Genomic DNA, 22,658 nt, shown 5'->3' on the forward strand with positions numbered 1-22,658 from the left:
TAAAGAGGGGGCATTGGGTCTGAAAATAGTTGAAAAATCACTGACTTAACTCAACAATAATAATATTTATCAAGTTCATGCCATACTAACTTCAACATTTGTAAAACACTGCTCAAAATTATACACATTGTATCACTTTATCTTCACAACATCTGAGAAAATTATTTAATTCCCATTCTATAGATAAGAAAACTAAGGAGATACAGAGAATAAGTTATTTTTCCAAAGTCACAAAGTATTAAGCAGCCACAATTCAAACTCAGGAAGTCAGAGTTCTGAATCCAAGCTCCTAACCATGAGGCATACTTACAGCCTGCCAATCCCATCCATTCCTCAAGGCCCAACATGTAAGCTCTCTCTTCAAGGAAGCACTCCCAGTGTCTCCAATTCAAAGTAACTTCCTCTTATCCTGAGATATATCAGCACCCACCACTGATTCAGAAAGGCAGACTTAATGGCACTCCTACTTTTAGACTGAGAATCAGGCCCTACCATTGGCCCTGCTGTTTACACCAGCTAAGAAACTCTGAGTTAACCTCTCTAAGCTTCCATTTTCTCACCTATAAAACAGAAATAACACCTACTCTTCATAGGGCCTACGTGATAATTAAATGGCATAACGTATGCAAAGTTGGCACACAGCAATGCTCACTCAATGTCAAAGTGCTTTCTCTAATCCTACATAGCCCTATATTTTCTTGTATTGGTTTTGTTCAATGAGTTAAGATTATTTTCTGTCCTTCCAACTCAAATAGATTCAAACCTCCCTAAAGGCAGGGAATATCTTATACTTCTGTTCTATCTCCATGCAGGTAGATTAACAGTATTTTCTGGTCTGCATGTAGATGAAATGGAGAGGCAGCCTGACAGGTGACTCATACCTGGAGAAGCTGAGTGGCTGTGGCTCTCTGCTCAGGGCTCTTTACAAGACACTGCTTCACAAAATCTGTGAAGTTATCTGACCACAACTCTGGCTTTCGGAACGTGGGAGGAGGGTTTGTAGGAATCATGAAGATTGCCTAGTTAAAAAAAAAAGGAGAGAGAGAAGAAGAAAAACTTAGTAAAGTAAGTGTGATACACCAATAAAAATATGCCTGGAATTACATTTGCAGTTTGGTAAAATTATTTTTCTCTGATAAGCCCATTTAAATCCCTACCAAAGTCTAAGCATCTCAAAGTACAAAGTATGACAACTGGAGAAGCTGATATATTGCTCTTTCCTTTCCCTCTCTTATGCAGATTTGTCCCCTAAACCTCACAATATCAATATATCAATAAAGTTTTTTTTTAAAAAGTATTCATTTTTTTGGTGTAGATGGACACAACACAATGCCTTTATTTTTATGTGGTGCTGAGGATAGAACCTGGGTCCCACCAGTGCTAGGCGAGCGCTCTACCACTGAGCCACAATCCCAGGCCTCAATAAAGTTTTTTTTAATGATAACTGCATTATGTTGCTTTTCAAAGTGAAAAGGCAACACCTATGAATATCCATATCCTGAAGATAACCTCAGCCCAAACAGCTGCCAAATTTCCCAATAAATAAAGAGCCACAGTTTTTGAAAGATAAAACTCTTTGCAATAAACAGCTTAAATTCTTTTTTTTTTTTTTAAGCAGAAGCCAGAAAAGAATACTGGAAATTTATTTTTAAAACTTTAAATAAGTAATTAACTAGAGGGAATCTTCTTTAACTTGATCTTTTCTTCTATATTTGAAAAGTATTTCATCTTTGTTAAAATTTCCTTGGCTTTTTCAAAGTCATCTTGTTCAAAAGCTCTGCTCACGTTGTCAGTACATTCTTTCTGTTTAGCTTGTATAGTGGATTCAATTTCTTTCACGGCAGCTTCACTTTGAGCTTCTGCAAGTTTTTCATTGATTTCCATTATTTCCATGAGGAATTGACTATCCATTTCATAATCTGTCCCTTTAGGAATCTCTATCCCATGAAACTTTAGCTTACAAGGTATAGTCCCCTGCTCAGGGGGGCCAGCAGGGTCTTATAAGCATCATTCACCAGGGTTGAATGCTTCTCTGAGAAGTCCTTTTCAGTCTGAGATCTCTGGCTGAAGAAATCTGGGTGGACAAGATGCTGTAGTTGCTGAAACCTGTGCTGGAGTTTTGTAGTGTTAACTCTGAAGGAACAGTTGCAATCCATGAGGCTGAAGTAGTAAGTCCGGTCTGGTGGCTGCAGAGCTCGGCACTGGTGGCAGAAGAATGCATTTCCTGCCGGAGGCTGCAGCAGTTCCAACACCTCGCTTAACCGCTTCCCTCTTCCGATGCAACATGGCAGCTTAACACTCTCCTTCTGGGGACCCCTGCGGGCTGCAACCCCCATAGCCGAAACAACACCTGGGCCCTCCCACCCCACATCTGCAGCTTAAATTCTTTAAATCTAAAAATATGACCAGTAAATTGTCTACTTTTTCTCTTTTCTGTGCCCCAGAGAAAGAAGTTTATTTTTGGGCACATGAATGCTTTTAAAAATCTTAAGTCTTTTAATGAGAGAACTTAATAATGAAAGAATAGGAAGAACTGACTTGGGGAGTGCAAAGAGAGCTGTGGAGCCCCAAAGAAGGCAAGTCTGGGGTTTATAACAGTGCTGTGATGAGGGGTTCTGGGGTGGTAAAGCCAGAGAACCCCTGAAAGTGTTGATACTGAGGAGTTTCAATGGAGATGCAGCCCTGCAGGCCCTTGACACTTCCAAATAAGATGGAAACTGAAGAGAGTAGAGCCCCAGATGAAGACTCTGGGGATTAACAAACCAGAACGTAGAAATTCAAATAACTATAGGGAAAAAAGAGTCAACACCTATAGGGGCCAGGCAAAAAAAAAAAAAGATAACAAAAGAACAGGTTGAGTGTTAGTGACAGGAGTTCAAAAAAAGCCATTAGAGAAAATGCTGTAATAACTGGTATTTGATAATTGGTGACAACAGGAATCATGCGGACTAGCTGAATGGAAAGCTCATATGTAAAAATAAAACTACCATGGGGCTGGGGATATGGCTCAAGTGGTAGCGCGCTCGCCTGGCATGCGTGCGGCCCGGGTTCAATCCTCAGCACCACATACAAACAAAGATGTTGTGCCCGCTGAAAACTAAAAAATAAATATTAAAATTCTCTCTCTCTCTCTTAAAAAAAATAAATAAATAAATAAATAAAAAATAAAACCACCACTACTCAACTCCAGCTGGTGTTATGATATTAAAATATGGGTTTCTAAACTATTAAAGGCATAAATAAGTACATAAATCAAACTAAGCAATTTTTTTTCTGTAGGCTATGTTCTGCCAGGGGGCTATGAAATGGAGGCGGGTAGATCACACGTAATTAGTGACTACAACTAGAGTCAGTGGAAGTGTATCATTTACATTGACATTTATTAATTATATACAAATAATTCATTTATTGTTTGGAACCTAATCAATTAAGTCATAGAACTATCCTTCTAAAGATAGTAACTAATCACCCCACTGGTTTTCTTTTTTCTTACCCTCATTGGATGGATATCAGCATATGGGGGCTTTCCTTCAGCCATTTCTATGGCAGTTATTCCCAGAGACCAGATGTCTGCCACACAGTTGTACCCAATTTCCTGAATAACTTCTGGAGCCATCCAAAATGGTGTTCCTATCACTGTATTCCGTTTAGCCATGGTATCCTAAAACAGAAAGCAGAGAAACCAACACCAAGCATAAAACCGAGGAAAAGAGTTTATTTTCCAACAATAAAAAATGCCTTGTACTTCAAATATATATAAAAATCATGCTGAAAGTTCGAACAAACAAGTCACAAAAGAAATTTATTTTTTTTTAAAGAGAGAGAGAGAGAGAGATTTTTAATATTTATTTTTTAGTTTTCGGTGGACACAATATCTTTTATTTTTATTTTATGTGGTGCTGAGGATCAAACCTAGTGCCCCGTGCATGCCAGGCGAGCGTGCTAACACTTGAGCCACATCCCAGCCCTACAAAAGAAATTTAAATGACCAAAGGACATAAAAGTATTCTCAGTTATTAAAGTAGCTGGGCACAGTGGTGCATGCCTATAATCCTAGCAGCTCAGGAGGCTGAGGCAGGGGGATCACAAATTCAAAGCCAGCCTTGGCAACTCAGCAAGGCCCTAAACAACAATGGAGACCCTGTCTTTAATAAAACATAAAAATGGGCTGGGGATGTGGCTCAGTGGTAAAGCGTCCCTGGGTTCAATCCCTAGTACCAACAACAACAAAAAAATTAAATACATAAATGATAAATTAAAAAGTTTGGGCTGGGGTTGTGGCTCAGTGGTAGAGTGCTCATCAAGCACAGGGGTTTGATCCTCAGCACCACATAATAATAAATAAAATAAAGGCATCGTGTCCAGCTACAACTAAAAAAAAACATTTTTTTTAAGTTTTAGTTTGTGGCTTAAAGAATATGTGAATATAGTACAATATAGTATAAATTACAGCAAACAACCATTTGTACACTTCCCCAGAATAGTATGTCCCTATTGAAAGAGAACCTTCCTACAGTTCTCTTTAGAAAGAGAAAGATTTTTAAGCAAAACTAAAGATTCAAAAGGATGTCCCAGGTTCCTTCTGAATTGCCTGTGACTTAAGTTATGCCAATTGAGAGCAAATGATAGAGGCAACACTTTTGAATTGACCTCACTCTGTCAGACCTATATAAAAAATTAACACAGGAACTAAGGAAATGCTTAGTCATTTCCTTAGCTCTGAAAACTTCAAATTTGCAGGGGTGTTTTCAAATAGTGGTAGTCAAAGTAGTTTTCACTAGATTATTTCAATTAGAAACAGATACTTGCATAGCTAGAAATGTTTTGAAAATAAGTAATAAGTGGATAATAAACCCACTTAAACATGTATTGCAGTACAATGGTAGAACAGAAAATATTAAGTCCAGAAAGAAACAATGGCACATATACACACACATACATATATATACAACACAGTCTATTATGTATGTCATATATATGAGATTAAAATGCCATTTCAAATCATCAAAGGGAGAATTAAGCAAAAAAAAATAGAAAAAATCTGACTTGTCATATAAACACCTACCTTACACTCTCACCAAAAATAACTTCAAACAGGTTAAAATTTCAATATTAAAAAAACAAAGCCCAGGCCAGGTATAGTGGCACACACCTGTAAACCAGCTACCCAGGAGGCTGAGGTAGAAGGACTGCGAGTTTGAGACCAACCTTAGCACTGAACTCTACCACTGAACTATGTTCCAGATCCTGCTGTTTTCCCATTTTATGGACCTCTCCACCTTTTTCCATTTTCCTCAAAATTAATGATCCTCCTGCTTCAACCTCCCTCAGCCTCCTGAATAGCTGGGATTATAGACGTGCACCACTGTGCCTGGCAAAGTCAAGTATTATTTTTTAAAAAATAAAAGGAATTGCTTTCCCAGGACAGAGCTGAAAGTATCAGTACAAGTAATATTTTTACTTACTGTAAGTTGACCTGCTACTCCAAAATCTGCAAGTTTTGCATGTCCTTCTGTATTTAGCAAAATATTTCCTGCCTTGATGTCTCGGTGTATTTTTCTCATAAAATGAAGGTATTCCAGTCCCTTAAGTGTTGATTGTAATATTGTAGCTATTTCATCTTCTGTTAGCTGAAAAAAAGAACATAATAGTTCAAATTTTATCTATTTACATAATACATTAGAAAAGGGAGGAGGGAAGGTTCAATTTAAATTCCTTTCCTTGACTATAAACTAAGATTTTATTCAACCCATTAGCAGCTCATAATACCATCCACATACTGGCTGATCCCAAACTCAGAATTTCCTGACAAGATCTCTTCCCAAAGAACATATTCATATATCCACATATGACATCTAACTCAAAAGCTAATAAACTTCATAAGCAGAAGTTTTTAGCTTATGGTGGTTCTTGAATTTCTCTTCATCTCAATTTCTCAATATATAAAATAGGAATATCATCTTTCTTTGAGAGTCATAAAAACCAAGTTATATGCTTCTCTACTAAGTGATAAATATTTTTAAAAAAGCAATGTTTTTTGTTTCCCCCCCACACTGTTTTGGGTAATCATGCAAGGCCCTGGTTCAATCCCCAGCACCAGACACACACACACACACACACACACACACACACAAAATCAAACGGTTTATTATACACCATGATTAATCATGGTTGAATACTTACCACACAATCAATAAATATTTAACAAGCACCTATCGTGAACCAGGCACTATACTAATAGTGTTAAAAACTGGCAACCATTTCTATGTGTTTAATGTTAAATACTGCTTTTTTATCTTATTAAATCCTTAAAACAACTAAGTGAGACAGACGTACTACTATTGTCATCATCATTTTATAAAAATGAAGTTAAGGCACAGACAAGGCCACGATGCTAATAAATAATAGTTTTCATGAAAGTTCAAACAAACGCTATTAGCAAGGTAACAGGCTAGAATTTACAGTACAAAGAGAGCAAAGCTCATGACTCAACTTATTCCTTATTCTAACCAGCTCAGCCAATTAAAGTGGCACTGTGCAAAGAAATATAATGGAAGTCACAATATAATTTTATATTTATAATAGAGCCACATTTTAAAAAAGAAACAACTAAAATTAATTTTCACAATATATTTTATTTAACCATATTTATCCAGAATATCATCATTCTACTATGTGATAAATATTTTTTAAAAAGCAATGTTTTTTGTTGTCGTCCCCCCTCCACTTTTTTGGGTAATCATTTTTCAAACTCTGGCGCATATTTTATACTTATAGCACATCTTGATTCAGACCAGCCATATTTTAAATCCTCAACAACCATACATAGCTAGTGACTATTGTGCTGAACAATGCAGAATCATAACATTTGGTAAAACAATGGGTAATAATTAAAATTATAAAGAACCATCAAAATTAATTTTGGGTTGTTTTAAAATACCTGAAACAAAACAACTTCATGTTGCACACAAGCAGCTTTGGGTGTCATTTTCTAAATCAATAAATTACTCAAGCTTTGGAATTTCCTTAAATTCTCTTATATTAGGATAGTCTGCCTAGCTAAATTTTTATTATTTTTATTTATTTATTTACTTCTTTTGTGGGACTGGAGATCAAACCCAGGGGCACTTTAACACTGACATCCCCAGCTCTTTCTCTTTTTTGAGACAAGGTCTAAGTTGCTGAAGCTATCTTCAAACTTGCCATTCTCCTGCCTCAGCCTCCCGAATTGCTGGGATTACAGGTATGTGCCACCATACTTGGCTTATTCCTAGCTTAAACCTTGCTTTTTTATTAAGAAAACACCATCAATTCTGTATAACATAAATAAAGAAAAGGAGATAATGGTATGAATAATCCAAAATTTATGACTTAAGTTTCAAAGCAGACCCCACCTTATAAATTGTACAGTAATGCACAATTTATAAATACTTTTATATACTTTTAATAATTATCATTATTTCAATTTTTCTATCAAGACCAAAAACCAAACAAACCCAAAAGGCTAAAATTCCCCTGCTCCTCCTACTCCTAACCACTCACAATCTATACAGAAACCAAATTATCTTTTTAAAATGCAAATCATCTCCTACAGTTTCTCCTTTGCCTATTTCCTTCTAACACACAAACATGATAAACTCATCCCAGCTTCAGGGTCTTTGCACTGGCTATTCTCCACTTCCACTTCAGCTGCTCCTTCTGGTCTTACTTTACATGTTACCTCTTTGGAAGGACCTTTCTCAACCACCAACTGCACTGTAGTGGCCCACCAGGCACTCTTATCACTGTACCACTTCATCCTGATTCATTTTCTTCATAGCATTTATCAATATCTTGTATTTTATTTCTAATTTCCAAGTAATTTGCTTTTGGTGCCCTACTAGAAAGTGCACTACCATGAGAGTAGAGTTGTATGTTTATTAAGGCCTAAAGCAGAGTTTTAGAAATACTAACTGAATGAAAAAACAGAGTTTAAGCAACTGAAACAGAACTATAACCCATAAATCTTAGGTCTTATTCTAGCAATCACATATGGCAAATAATTTTCCATAATGAGATTATTCTCTGATTAATATTAAGTAGAAATTAATCTAAGAACATGTTGGGTAAAGAGAAATCCAAATTCAAAATTAAACATTCAAAATTCATTCCATAACCAGGATTTGAGAGTCATATTTCCCACAGTAAAAAATAAAGCATGTTAAAAATCACTAGATCGAGTTGGTGTCAATATTGCTACTTGTAGGATATGATAAGAGTCAAGAAGAGTAAAGAACCACAGAAAAGGTAAAACGTGACAGTCAGCTCTCTAGATATGGTAGTAAAAGCAGCATGTGAACAAAAGGCAAGAGAAAAGATGCCACTAGAAGACCAGCTCAGCATCATTCCTCTAGAAAGTAAACTTACCGTTTTATTTCGTAATCGAATGATATCAGATACAGAACCAGCACCACAGTACTCCATGACAATCCACAAGTCTGTGTTCTTAAAATAACTGCCATAATATTTGACTACATGAGGACTACAGAGAGACACAACACATATTAGTGAATGGCCTTCAAATGTTTAATTCATTCTGTTAAACATATGAAAACTAATTTCCATCTCAAAAAGATCAATTATGTCTAGTTAAGGCTAAAATAAGCACTCTCCTGATTAAGAATATAACATGGGCTAGGTTTTCCAAAAGGTAATAAATAACACAAGTACAAAAAATGGTGGGTACTTTAACAAGCATTTCTAGGTTTACAATTTATCCTCAGAAAAGAAATATACATTCAAAAAGAAATAGTTACCAACACAGAACTGTTAATAAAAGTGAAAATTTAGGTACCATTTAAATGTACATATATGACTGCATCACTAATGTGATTCTACAACATGTACAATCGGAAAAATGAGAAATTATACCCCTTTTATGTATGTCAAAATGCATATAAACACATTCCACTGTCATGTATAACTAATTAAAGCAGATAAATAATAAAAAATTTAAAAAGTCCATTCAACATTAGAGAATTTATTTAATAAATTTAATAAATAATGATATATCTATACAATGAACATCATGAATTAATGAAGAATGTTCTAGAGGAATATTTGATAACATAAGAAGATACCCTATTTTCTAAAAATAAATAAATAAAGGCTACAAAAGAGTAAGTACAATAAAACTCCAAAAAGACACATGGATACACATATCAATACTTAACAATCTGCCTTCTGATAGCTACCTCTAATTGACTAGATTGTTATTAGGGCCAAATAAAGTTGAAGAAAACCCAAAGATGACAAAACTAACTTGGCTTCATTAACTCTTAGAATTTCAAATGCTCCTTCATCCTTGGGAAATATGTCAACAAGGACAGGAGGGAAAACACACACACACACACACACACACACACACACACACACACACACACAAAGAATATTAAGAAAAAATGGGTGACCAGATCTTTAAGGTTCAGATCCCCACTTGTACTCTCCCCTTCTTTCAACTCCTGTAGCATTTACTGCCTCTATGAGGTACCTTCTATTGCAATATGTTCTATACAGTTTTGTACTGTTGAATAGATTTCCCTGCACACATATATGCTGACCTGTCCAATCAGTCTATAAACTCCCAGGATTGTGCTCAGTCTCTGTATTCCTTACAGTGCTTACAGAATAGGATATTCAAAACATCTCAATAATTAGAAACATTTCCATATCCTATTTGGACAAAGTCTCAATTTGCCAAATGCAAAGAGTTCCCATACTGGATCTCATAAAGGAGTAAAAGAAAAACAGCTAACTGAATCTGGCCAATCCAATCAAGAAATATGGAGGTTTATCGAGTAGATGGTAACAACAAAAACGAAAAAAAGAAAGGGGGGAAGAAAAAAGAGAAATTTCAAAGTCTAAGGTTGAAGCTTTAAAAAATAGGAGGTACTGGACTGGGGATGTGGCTCAGTGGTAAATGCCTACCTCACATGTATGAAGCACTGGGTTCAATCCTCAGTACCACATAAAAATAAATAAATAAATAAAGGTATTGTGTCCATCTACAACTAATAATAAAATAAGAATTTTTTTTAAATAAGTTATAAAATTGCAGCCATTTTTAAAATAAGAAAATTTTTTAAAAATAGGAGATACCAAGCTGATCTGACCATAAAGAACGAATGTAACCTCAAGTTCAAAACATTTTCGACCCCTATTTCCAACTCCCTGGAGCTAGGACTGCCCTTAACTTTGTTTCTCTCTAATCTAAACAGTGCTGGGGAAGCCTGCTCCATCACAGCAACGAAACCATGTTGTCACGGAATTTCAGTGCAAACCACGTGCTTTTCTGCGGTTGCCTTTTAGCCTGACTTCCTGCTTACAACATTTGGCAAATCTTAGTTCCTCAAAATTAAAATACTTAACTACTCTCGGCTTGAAAAAAATTTCTAAATGTGAAGTAAGGAATAGTAATACATAAATAAGTATTCTTTTTTTATAGGCAAATTTAATAGTCGAAGGTTTCTAGAGCTAAAAATCATCTGAATTATCTTGTCTTAGCTGTCTCTGTAGAAACACTCTCTCATGGGAAGTAAAAAGAGATCATTATCAAAACAAAACCAGAAAAAGCCAGCACCACCTTCTGCCTCTTCTTCCTGGTTTCAGGGCTCACGGAAGGAGGAAAAAAAATGCAAAAACAGAAAAAATAATTTAGCAAGGAAAACAAAGCTTTTTTCATCATATTTCTTTCTAAAAAAGAACATGCACATAACCTTACTGACCTCTCTCTTCTACAAAAATATCTAAGTAAAGGAATCTTTAGGTGTCATATTCTAAATATAATCACAGCAAATTCCAAACCATATTCTCTCCAAAGGAGCTCCATGTATCTTTACCTGTCACATTGCTGCATTATAGAAATTTCTTTGATAATCTCCTGCAGGTCTGACTCCACAGGAACTTGTTTAATAGCAACAATCTGACCAGTCTCTTTGTGGATAGCTTTGTATACACTGCCATAGGACCTATAATTGGGGGAAGGAAAATATTCACAAAATCAAAGGCAAGCCAAGAAATAAGAAGTGGCACAATACAACCAACTTACAATTCTATTTATCTAAGTGTCTAATACATACATACTTAGCTATGTTTGCAAAATTGAGATAGCTAAAGTACTTTGGGGAAAAAAATGACTCCTTAAAAATTTCACGTCTTAATTTATGAATTATGAAATAATAATAGCCTCCATGAACTGTATGCCTGATGTTTCCTAGAAACTGTGCATATTTCAGTGTATCCTTATTTAAAAAAAAATGAGTAAGAGGTGATTATTCCTACATTACAAGTAAAGGTGAACAGGTTTAGAGAGATCACATAATTTGTCCAAGGTTACACAAGTAATAAATAAGTGATTGGTTCAGGATTTGAACCGAGGTATCTGAATACCATGTTAGTTTTCTCTCCACACCTACATTGGAATACAATATCGAAGTATTTGTTTCCTTACATTCACTATGGGTACCATAAGTTCTCTGTCCTTATTTCCCTTACTTGCAATAGTGCTTAAAATATTATATAATTTAATATTAGTATCAAATGAATACTGCACATACTTCACCTTTATTCCATCTTTCCTTAAGAGCTTATTATTAAAATAGCTTACATATTAATTCAATTTGGAAGCTTTAAGATTTGACTTAGAATCTAAATCACCACTACAGATTAGCTATTACTTATAAACACATTATTAGTTTTGTTGTGCTTCAATTTTCTCATGTGTAAAATTATAATAATATAAAGCTAGTTATGATGGTCAATGAGATACCATCATCATCTTACATAGATTTTTCATTGGAATCCAGGGAGGGTCTCAGTGAAAAAATAATGAGTAAACTGTCCTTCATCTTTCCCAAACACACATATCATCTTGGTTGGGTTAAAAGGGAAAAAAAAATCAAAACAACAGTGCTACCTAATATGTCAATCTAGCAGAACATTCAAGCTGCCAAAAAGATGCTCAAGAATAATTTCAATGTCAAAGTAACATAAATTTTTGAAAAAAAATCTATGCTGAGCACATAAAAAAATTCTATCAGAATTCTTGTATTTACAAAACTAATATGAGGGGGCTGGGGTTGTGGCTCAGTGGAAGAGCGCTCATCTCACATGTGTGAGGCACTGGGTTCGATCCTCAGCACCACATAAAGATAAATAAATGAAATAAAGGTACTGTGTCCATCTACAACTAAATATATGTGTGTGTATATACATATAAATACACACACACACACACACACATATATATATATATATATATTTTTTTTTTAACTAATATGATGATGCTTAAACAAGGCATCAAGTACCCTTTCACTACAGAAAGGTCACTGTTGACCTCTGTAGAAGACCCAACCTCTGCCTCTTCCTCCTTGCTAAAACAAACCTTGATTTGTTAGGATGGCAATGTTCTTGGTCCCAAAGGATAAATCACACTAGCCAAGCCAGTCACAATATTCCTTTTCCCTTATGTCAGTCACTGAACCAGAAGCAAGCATATGACCGACTTCTAGCCAATGACATTTGACTAGAATTCTGCTGAAGGTATCTGGTAAAGGTTTTCTTTCCAGGTAAGAAACAAGCACACAAGAAGGCCCATTTCCACCTGCCCCTTCCCTTCTTGTTTTAGCTATTGTCATGTAAGGATGATGCTTGAAACAAACACAACCACATTCAGATTATAATTGTCCAAACACCAAACCATTATTGGGTCAATTAATCATTTCAGGAATCTCTTACCCCTAAATTTATTGTTTAGTTATTAAATGTCTTTTATAGGTTACCCACTATTAACTAAATATTCTGTTAGTCCCATCCATAGGTATTCTTGATACACTAGATCCAATATATCTGAAAATATATTTGAGCTTTATTCAGAAATAGTAATTTGGCTGGATGCAGAATTCTTATTTTCATTTCTTTTTTCTTTTTTTTTTTTTTTTTAGAGAGAGTGAGAGAGGGGAGAGAGAGAGAGAGAGAGAATTTTTAATGTTTTATTTTTTAGTTCTCGGCGGACACAACATCTTTGTTGGTATGTGGTGCTGAGGATCGAACCCGGGCCGCACGCATGCCAGACGAGCGCGCTACTGCTTGAGCCACATCCCCAGCCCTCATTTCTTTTTTTAAATTGTTTTTAGTTGTAGATGGACACAATATCTGTTTTTTTTAATTTATTTATTTATTTATGTGGTGCTGAGGATTAAACCCAGTGCCACACACATGAGAGGCAAGCACTCGACCACTGAGCTACAACCCCAGCCCCTTCATTTCTTTCTTTCTTTTTTTTTTAAGAGGAAAAAATGTTTATTTGGAGCCGGGTGTGGTGGCACACACTTGGATTCAGAAGGCTGAGGTAGGAGGATCACAGGTTAAGGCCAGCCTCAGCAACTTAGTGAGGCCCTAAGCAACTTGGCAAGTCTCAAAATAAAAAATAAAAAGGGTAGGAGGTAGCTCAGTGGTTAAGTGCTTCTAGTACCAAAAAAATCTGGGATTCATAGTTTCGGAGATTCAGTTCCTGGTCAGCTGACTTCACAGCTCTGAGCCAAAGGCAACACAGAACATCAAGGTGGAAGAGCATGGCTAAGAACAGCTCAGGATATGGCAACCAGGAAGCAGAAAAGTCAGTACGGATTCTTTTCTATCCCTGGTTCTATGTATATTGATTATAAAAGATATATTTATTTAAATGATTTTATAATAAAGAATTAAATATTTAAGAGAATTAATTTCAATATTTTAAAAGTATTAGAAATGGAGAGATCTCTGCATGCACTCACTTGGCAATCATGACCAGAACAATCTCCACACCTCCCCTTTGTGCTATCTTTTTTCTTTCTTCTTTGTTTCTTTCTTTCTTCAGTACTAGAGATTGAATTCAGGAGTGTTCTATCTCTGAGCTACTCCCCAGCCCTTTTTCAATTCTATTTTGAGACATGGACTTGTTAAGTAGCATGGGACTCAATCTTGGGATCCCTCTACCTTAGCCCCCAAGTACCTGGGCCTAGCCCCTTATACTGATGGCAAACAAAATTCCAATAGCTCATATGAACAATTAACATTCATGATTCCACATATTGCATTTACAATAATCTGAAGAAATGTAAGAGCCGGGCCCTGTAATCCCAGTCACTTTGGAGGGTGAGGCAGGAAGATCAGGAGTTCAAAGCCAGCCTCAGCAATTTTGCCAGGCCCTAACCAACTTAGCAAGACCCTGTCTCAAAATAACAAAAAAGGCCAGGGATGTGGCTCAGTGGTTAAGCATCCCAGGGTTCAATCCCAAGTACCAAGAAAAAGAGAGAAAGAAAAGTTAGAAGACTTCAGAAATCATGCTCACTTAAAGGCAAGCTCCTTATAAGATCTGATTCTTTACAACAACCAAACTAATGACTTAATGAATATTTAACTGGCAGAAAACAAAGATGGTGAAGTAGGAGTTTCACACAAGTCACACAAGGCAAAATCAAATAGAAGTAATACAGTATCTAAGGCCAACCTAACCACGTACAAGTCTTATTTGTCTGGTGCACCTAAAGTCTTTCTCCTGGGTGTACTAGCAGTCACCATCTGGCTGCCTCTTTGCAAGGCCACTCCCTTGTGTAAGTGCAACCCTGGTGGTCTCCCTGCCAGTTAAAACAGCACTAAGATCCTGGGACTGCAGCAAGGCAGAGCCTATGGAATCTGAAGCCCAGGTCCCTCACATTGCACTGGGTTTGTATGGGCCAGTCTGGGTCTAGCAAGCCTATGGAATGCCAGAGAATAGAAGAAGTTCCCCAGGGGTAGCACAGGTTGGAGAAAACTGGGCTCTCTCCAGATCAGTGAGTCCTGAAGTGCACATGGGGACGGAAGGGGCTGGCTACAATGGTGGGAAGACTAGAAGAAGGCTTGACAGCATCTTTCTGTCGGCTCACCCCCCAACAGGTAGGACACAAACCAGACTGGAGCTACCATCAAACTTTAGACAACCCCACCTATCAGCAGAGAAGGAAAGCTGAGAAAATGTTTGAAAGCCAATGAAAACTATCATTCAATTTTCCATCAAGACTTTGCTTTTTTTTGTTTGTTTGTTTGTTATCCCCCCTTCTCACATCTCTACCATCTTTGAATCCAAATATTTTTCATACATCAATTTATTGAACAATGAGATGTCTGAATAGTATATTATGTTTTTGTTGTGTATCCTTATATTTTTACTTTTTAAAAAAATCTGTATATATTTTTTCTCTCACCTATCCTGTCTCTGTGGATTCTCTTTCTCACTTCTCTCATACTAACAGCCAAACTCTATTAATTCCTTCCTCGCTCTTACTATAAATTTTTACCTCTATCTTCTCTTCTTCTCCCTCATAAACATCACATCTTACATTACTTCTGTTCCTTCATTGTCCATCACTAGAAATAGTAAACCCTTTTAGCAAACTTACTGTTCATATTGTAGACAATAATTGAACACATCACTTCTGTTTATTATGACAAAACTGTAGATGCCTTTATAGGAGCTATTTGGTTTAAAGGTGTATATTGTTTGCACTGGTTACTGTTAATATTGGTCTTCCTCCTTAAAGGTGAGGTCTGGAAGCCTTCAGGGACACTATAAGACTTACAGAGTAGAAACTGTACTGCCTCGGAACAGTATGAGATGGGAAGACACACAAACAGCATGAAAAAACAAGGGAACAAAATACCTCAAACAAACCAAGATGTTCCAACAATATAATTCATAGACAACAGAGTAGAAGACACATAGTTAGGATGATCTTCGAAATAAAGGATGGTACAAGAAAGAAAATACAGGAAGTAAAAGATTGCTTCAATAAACAGGCAGAGATTATAAAAAGGAATCAAGCAAAAATCCTTCAAATGAAGGAAACAATAAACCAAATTAAAATTTCAATGGAAAGTATCACCAACAGACTAGACCTCCTAGAAGACAAAACCTCAAGCCTGGGACAAAACCTGGGGATAAATGGTAGAATGAGACAGACATTATTATCCTACATATGTATGATTACACTACTAGTATGACTCTGCACCACATACAGCCAAAGAAATGAGAAGTTGTGCTCCATTTGTGCACAATGTGTCAAAATTCATTCTACTGTCATATATAACTAATTAGAACAAATAAAAAAAAATAGAAGGGAGACCAGTATAATAGAAGGGAATCAGGGGGAGAAAGTGGAGGGAAAGGGTGGTACTGGGGAATGAAACTGATCAAATAATACTGTCTTATTGTGTGCATATATGAATATATTATAACAAATCCCACTGTTAGGTATAATTATAATGCACAAATAAAAAGGAAAAAAAATTCTCCCACACATGTGCATAAGTTATCTTTAAAAATACATAAGAAATTGCTATAATGGGTGCTTCTGGGTGGCTGAGAGCAATAGAGGGAAGTTTTTTTATTGTATACCTTTTTGTACTTCTTGAATTTTGAATCATATGAATTTACTATCTGTTCAAAAGTTAACAAACATTAAGAAAAGGTGCTCCTAATATTTTAATGTCTTTGTCATTACGGAAGATATAAATAATCAGGATTAAAAGGGTATGTGAAAGCATGTTTAAAAGTGTAATTAACCCTTTCTGTATCATAAACGTCAATAATAGCCACTGTCTATTACTAAATATAATTTCAGCAATATTTTATAAACTCGTTCACAAGTCTGTATTCCAAAAAGTCCATTGGATCCCAAACTAGGATTATGAATTCCCTAGGAAGGTGTAAAGGTAATGACCATCTTTGAGTTATTTACTATATTTCCCAAATCTGTAATAACTAAAACACTGAATTTTGTTGGTTTTACTGAAACCACATTTTTGCATATCAATCAGAAACCATTAGCAGCAAATAAACATATATGTCAGATTTTTAAAACTTCTAATAAATTTTAATCTAATCAGTGCTGTTAACTAGGTAAAAATAATACAAACCCCAGATTCTGGAAGAAAAAAAAATAGATATCCTTGATACTAAAGACTGGGAATTATTAAATCTTTTTTATAATGGAGATTAGTGTAAAGTGAAGAAAGGTGTTCCAAGGGTAAATGTACTACCCACCCCACCTAGACTCATGATGATAGTCAACATTTTTTTCTTTTCCTTGGATTTAAGAATTATTTTCATGAGAAAGGTTCACATCCTTCAAAAAAATACTGTGACCCACTGCTTTACCTATATTTTCTCCACACTCACCCTTCTCCAAGTTTCTCTAGGACATCAAATACTTCCTCTGGCTGTTTGGTTAAACTATCCTCATCCAACTTTTTCAGCTGCCTGTGAAAAGAAAATAATATAAAACATGAGATGCATTTTACTTCCTAACAACTAAACCATAAAATGAACCACTTATTTCACAATTAGTATCCTAGGAATGTCTTTAGTAATAAATAACAACAAAGGCAAGCTAAGAAACTTTTAAGGGACATTGAAGGACTATTCTGTGGGAGAAATAAACTAGTTATAGGTCACGTAATAAGCAAAATCAGGACCAGAAGGTGAGGAGTTACCACAATTCAGACTTCAATTCAATATATAGAAGAATCTTCTAACAATAAAAGTTGTCTTACAATGGTATTGACTGCCTTAAGACCCTAGGTCCCCACTGTTGGAAAATTTAAATAGAAAATGAACTGCCATGTGGCTAAAATGCTACAGTGGATTCAAGCAAAAACTAAATCCTTAGAATCCATTTAAATCTTGAAAGTCCATAAAGTGACATAGTCATCTCTTCAGAAAAGATGTTTAATATAAGGTTAATTATGTACTGAAATATGAATTGTACTAGTAGCCAAGGAAAACAGGAGATCTGAGCATTTTATTAGCAAGGTTTTGGTTATTTTGTCAAAACACATAAGTTTATAGGTATCACAGAAACAGAAAATGAAAAGTATACATTTAGACTTGAGTAAAAGTGAAAAAGATCTTGGCAGTTGGGAGTTTCAGCATCACAAAGACCCTCCCACATATAGCTATGTACTTAGACTAGTCCTCAAAATCAAAGATACATAGCTGCTCACCATCTCCAGACAGTTCAAATTTCATCAACTATACTAGACAATCATAACACACATAAAAGTTAACAAGTCAATATATTTTTTAAAGGAAGTTAGCTTTTTAAAAAAAAAAAACTTTATTTTTTAATGTGGTGCTAAGGATTGAACCCAGTGCCTCACATGTGCTAGGCAAGCACTCTACCACAGAGCCACAACCCCAGCACACAAGTCAATATATTTTTAAAACTATGATCTCCAAAAATTATTAAGAGGCTTAAAGAAAGAGCTTCCTAAGGAATATCTGTGTGTGTGTGTATGTGTGTGTGTGTTAGCACAATGTCTACACAATGGCTTCCTGAAATTACAAAGGACAACAAAGAAAAGAGAGCTAAGGAAATGGTAAAATATGGAAGTAGTTACACTGGAGATTTCTTTTAAAGAAAAAGGTTTAAACTAGCTGGCTATACAATACCAATTCTTACAAGAAAAGACCTGAATTTAAAAATATACATACACACACATTCACAAATATACACTTTCATAGAGAAAATAGGAAAATCAGAAGATTAAAAAACAAATCTGACCACATCAAATATATCTACCAATAAACACTGACCTCAAGAGAGCAATTGCACAGAATTTTATACGTATCAAGGACTTTATATAATAGACACTTTATATATCAAGAACTCTATGTAATAGAGAAATGGAGAACTAACTACTTAAAGTCATTTCCTTAGCTTGTCTTAACCCGAAGATCAATAAAACACAATTAACACACTGACCTTTTAGGGGGATCGGGAATCAAAAGATCCCCAAATTAAATTCCAATGACATCATAAAAACTCCCAGCTTCAAAACAAAAGACTGAAGTGAAACTCCTCTTAAATTTACATCAGAACTGAAATTTCTATGAATTTAGAAATAAGAATGAAAATATCATATGCCAGGGTTTTTGGTAAATTACAACTACATAAAAGTGGATAGGGGCTAGGCATGCTGGTGCATGCCTGTAATCCCAACTACTTGGAGGGCTGAGGCAGGACTGCAAATCCAAAGCCAGCCCTGAGCAACCAAGTAAGACTCTGACTCAAAATAAAATAACAAGAGCTGAGCAGAGGGTTTGCCTTGGAATATAAAGCCCTGGGTTCAATATCCAGCACTGAAAAAAACTAGTGGACAATACTTTATTCATCAAGTATAAAGTTTTATAAACAGTTTATATAAATGTGTTTCTTTGAAGTGTTGACTCTTGTGGTTTACAAAAAACAAAACTCACTGTTTCAACTATGCTACACAGACCACAAAATAACAAAGGAAACTGTCACTGGCATGAGAGACAATTGCAAGGCTCTGATAATACTTTGGTAGACAAACTTTATATGACTGCTCAAATACTTGTTTAAAACAATCTAAGTGGGTTTTTGTTTTTGATCTGGGATTATTTAAAACAACATGATCTTAAAGGAGCTTTATATCTCTATTACCCAGTAACCAAAAGATGGTCAAAAAATGTCTGTTAAATGGATCAACAAATGTAAAGATGGGAATCATACTTTCATCAGCCATCTTTGTGAGTTATCAAAATAAAACAGAATTTGACCTAAAAAGTATTACTAGATTATCACTGGGTGTGCCCTGTAATCCCAGTAGCTCAGGAGGCCTAGGCAGGAGGATCACAAGTTCAAAGCCAGCCTCAGCAACTTGGCAAGATCCTAAGCAACTCAGTCGATATCCTGTCTCTAAATAAAATACAAAAACAGACTGGGAATGTACCTCAGAGGTTGAGTGCCCCTGAGTTCAATCCCCAATACGGAAAAAAAAAAAAAAATCACTAGATCACTAGATCATTGACAAATAAAATTTCTATGGAAAATCTTTTGATAAGTGACTCACAGTGATATTTTACACAATGAGTCTTCATGGCATGGGGTACTAATACCAAAACAGCCTGATACTGCAGATGCAGCTCTCTCAGCTAGACTTCCTCAGGTCATAAACAGTTTCAGGACTTGCTCATAACCAACAAGCCTGATCAATACAAAATCCATGAACCAAATACTGGAGGATGCTCTTCTCCAAAGTCAGACAGTTACAAGGATGGCTGGCATCCCAGGAATGCACTCTATGTCTTCCACTAAGTGGTAGCTCACTTTTTATAATCACTGAGTCTCATGTAAGACACCAATCTATCATCATTCACTTGGTCAGACACAAATGTCAAACTCATGAACACAAAGAGCATTTCCTGCATTGGGACTATTGGAAATGCATGCCAACATCTGTATCTTTCCAAGCAAAATAATGATTTTTATGAAATGTTTACTCAGAAGTCTGGCTATTTCTCAAACCTCTTTCTTCCATCTCAGAACTCCTGAAAGCTTCATTTTATTTAGGTATACTTATCTCTCTTTCTGAACAGAATTCAATATAGGCTACCACAAATATAAGATAAATAAAAATTTTTTAATGAGAATGACATTAAATGTGTTTTCCCTTACCCCAATACATATGTTGAAGTCCTAAATCCCAGTACCTCAAAATGTTACTGTATTTTGGGCGTAGGACCTTTAAAGAAGTAATTAAGGAAAAATGAGGTCATATGGGTGGACCCTAATCCAATATGATTGGTGTCCTTCTGAGAAGAGAACACAGGTACAAAGGAAAGACTTTGTGAAATCAGTCATCCATAAACCAAAGAGAGACTACAAAATAATTCTGCCATCCCACCTTATTTTTGACTTGCAGCCTCTAGAACTATGAGAAAATAAATTTCTATTGTTTAAATCACCCAGGTATGATACTTTGTTATGGCATTCCTAACAAACTAATATAAATGATGGTAAAATTCTCCTGCACAAATTAAGCAGTCTACTAGTTATAATGAGCAAGAGAACACCAGTCATTAATTCATTCCTGCAAAGCTCTTTTCCTGCACTTTTACTACACTTTTTTTTTTTCATTCAAAAGATCTAGGAATGAATTGGGTACGGTGGTGAATGCTATAATCCCAGCTACTCTGGAGACTGAGGCAGAAGGATTCCAAGTTTGAGGCCAGTGTGAGCAACTTAGCAATACTCTGTCTCAAAATAAAAAAATAAAATAATTGGGGCTGGGGATGTGGCTCAAGCGGTAGCGCGTTCGCCTGGCATGCGTGCGGCCCGGGTTCGATCCTCAGCACCACATACCAACAAAGATGTTGTGTCCGCCAAGAACTAAAAAATAAATATTAAAAATTCTCTCTCTCTCTCTCTCTCTCTCTCCTCTCTCTCTCTCTTTAAAAAAAATTATTAAAAAAAAATAAAATAAAAAGGGCTGGGATCATAGCTCAGTGGTAGAGCACTTGCCTAGCAAGTGTTTATCTCTGTGTTCAATCCCCAGTAATGGTTGATGGGGTGAATAATGAATGAGCATGTCAAAAAACAAAAAGGTTTACTCTTTGCCCAATATTACACAACATGAGGCAAAGAGAGAGAAACAACACTCGGATTCCTAATCTTCTTTTCAATTAAATGAAGGCCTTGGAGAAAGAAACCAAGGAGAAAGAGTAAATGTATTTCAAGGGGGGAAAAAAGTGTAATTGGATCATTATGATGCTATGCTATATCAAATATACTCTAACATACACAATAACTGTGAAACCAGGTATTTCCAGAAAGGCAAAACAGTGAGACAGTTAAGAACCGGGACTTTGGACCAGACCACCTGGACATTAAAATCTTAACTCTGCCTCTTTCTACTCCAGCAAATCACAAGCCTGTCTTTGCCCCAGTTCCACCACCTGTAAAATACAGACATAGGGATATCCACCTATTTCGGCTGTTGTGAGAATCCAGTGAGTTAATAAATTGAACCTTAATGAACCACCATTTTTACGGTTCACAAGGGTCAAATCGAAGTTCCACACGGTTCAACAAGGAGACACTGAAGAACAGCGCCTGGCACCCTGTGTCTATGGGTGTAATGATTACGGTGATTACAGTCTTGACACACTATGCTTGGTGAATCATGAGCCCGTCCCAATAAGCTATTTGCCTTCTGCAATGTTTGTGCACTTCAAACAACCCCCCAAGAGTGCTGCCCAGGCTGTCCATCCCTTCCCTGCACCTCTGCTGGCTGGCACTCCCACACACTCAACACTTCCTACTTTGGTGCTCTTTCTGCTGCAGGAAGTCAGAAGTCTTCTCCGTGAAACAGAACTTAATGACACTGCACCTCAGTGTGTGCTCCCTCCTTTTCTCCAGATGTGGCCGGGTGGCAAGAAGACCCGGGAGTCCACAGCAGGAATCCACGATTCAACTGCAACCAACGCCGGAGTTCAGACTTTCCAAGATCAACCACCTCCCTGATCTTAACCCAAAACTATTCCGGGTACCACTGGGATCTGGAACTAATGGTCGCCGGGTCCATGTGTCTTAACTCGGGGGACCCCAGCTTGCCCAGCCTGAAAAGATCTTATTTCCTTATCTACCTCCCAAAGTTGGGTTTTGAGGGGCTGAGAAGGGTGTGGAGGAGAGGAGGAAGGCACTCCGGGCACCCCTCAGTGGGCACACCACCAAGAACAGCCTCCTAAATGCTACCCTCCATCAACTTCTCCGCGGCCAGAACCTCGACCTGGTTTTCGC

The 22,658-nt window shown here is 36.4% G+C and overlaps 1 protein-coding gene and 1 pseudogene across 1 annotated transcript in view; both read right to left on the reverse strand.

Annotated features, from left to right (window-relative positions):
* The window catches only part of Stk4 (serine/threonine kinase 4), a 97,299-nt gene that overhangs the window by 74,078 nt on the left and 563 nt on the right, over positions 1-22,658 (reverse strand). The window contains exons 2-7 of the mRNA XM_026408311.2: positions 17,234-17,314; positions 10,878-11,006; positions 8,407-8,521; positions 5,466-5,630; positions 3,494-3,661; positions 882-1,019 (exon numbers count right to left, since the gene is read on the reverse strand). Coding sequence (XP_026264096.1) covers positions 882-1,019; positions 3,494-3,661; positions 5,466-5,630; positions 8,407-8,521; positions 10,878-11,006; positions 17,234-17,314 — 796 coding nt within the window. The remainder of the gene's footprint in view (positions 1-881; positions 1,020-3,493; positions 3,662-5,465; positions 5,631-8,406; positions 8,522-10,877; positions 11,007-17,233; positions 17,315-22,658) is intronic.
* Positions 1,648-2,371, reverse strand: LOC113196405 (iron-sulfur cluster co-chaperone protein HscB pseudogene; annotated as a pseudogene).

Source organism: Urocitellus parryii, chromosome 6, assembly GCF_045843805.1.
Source record: "Urocitellus parryii isolate mUroPar1 chromosome 6, mUroPar1.hap1, whole genome shotgun sequence".
NCBI lineage: Eukaryota > Metazoa > Chordata > Mammalia > Rodentia > Sciuridae > Urocitellus > Urocitellus parryii.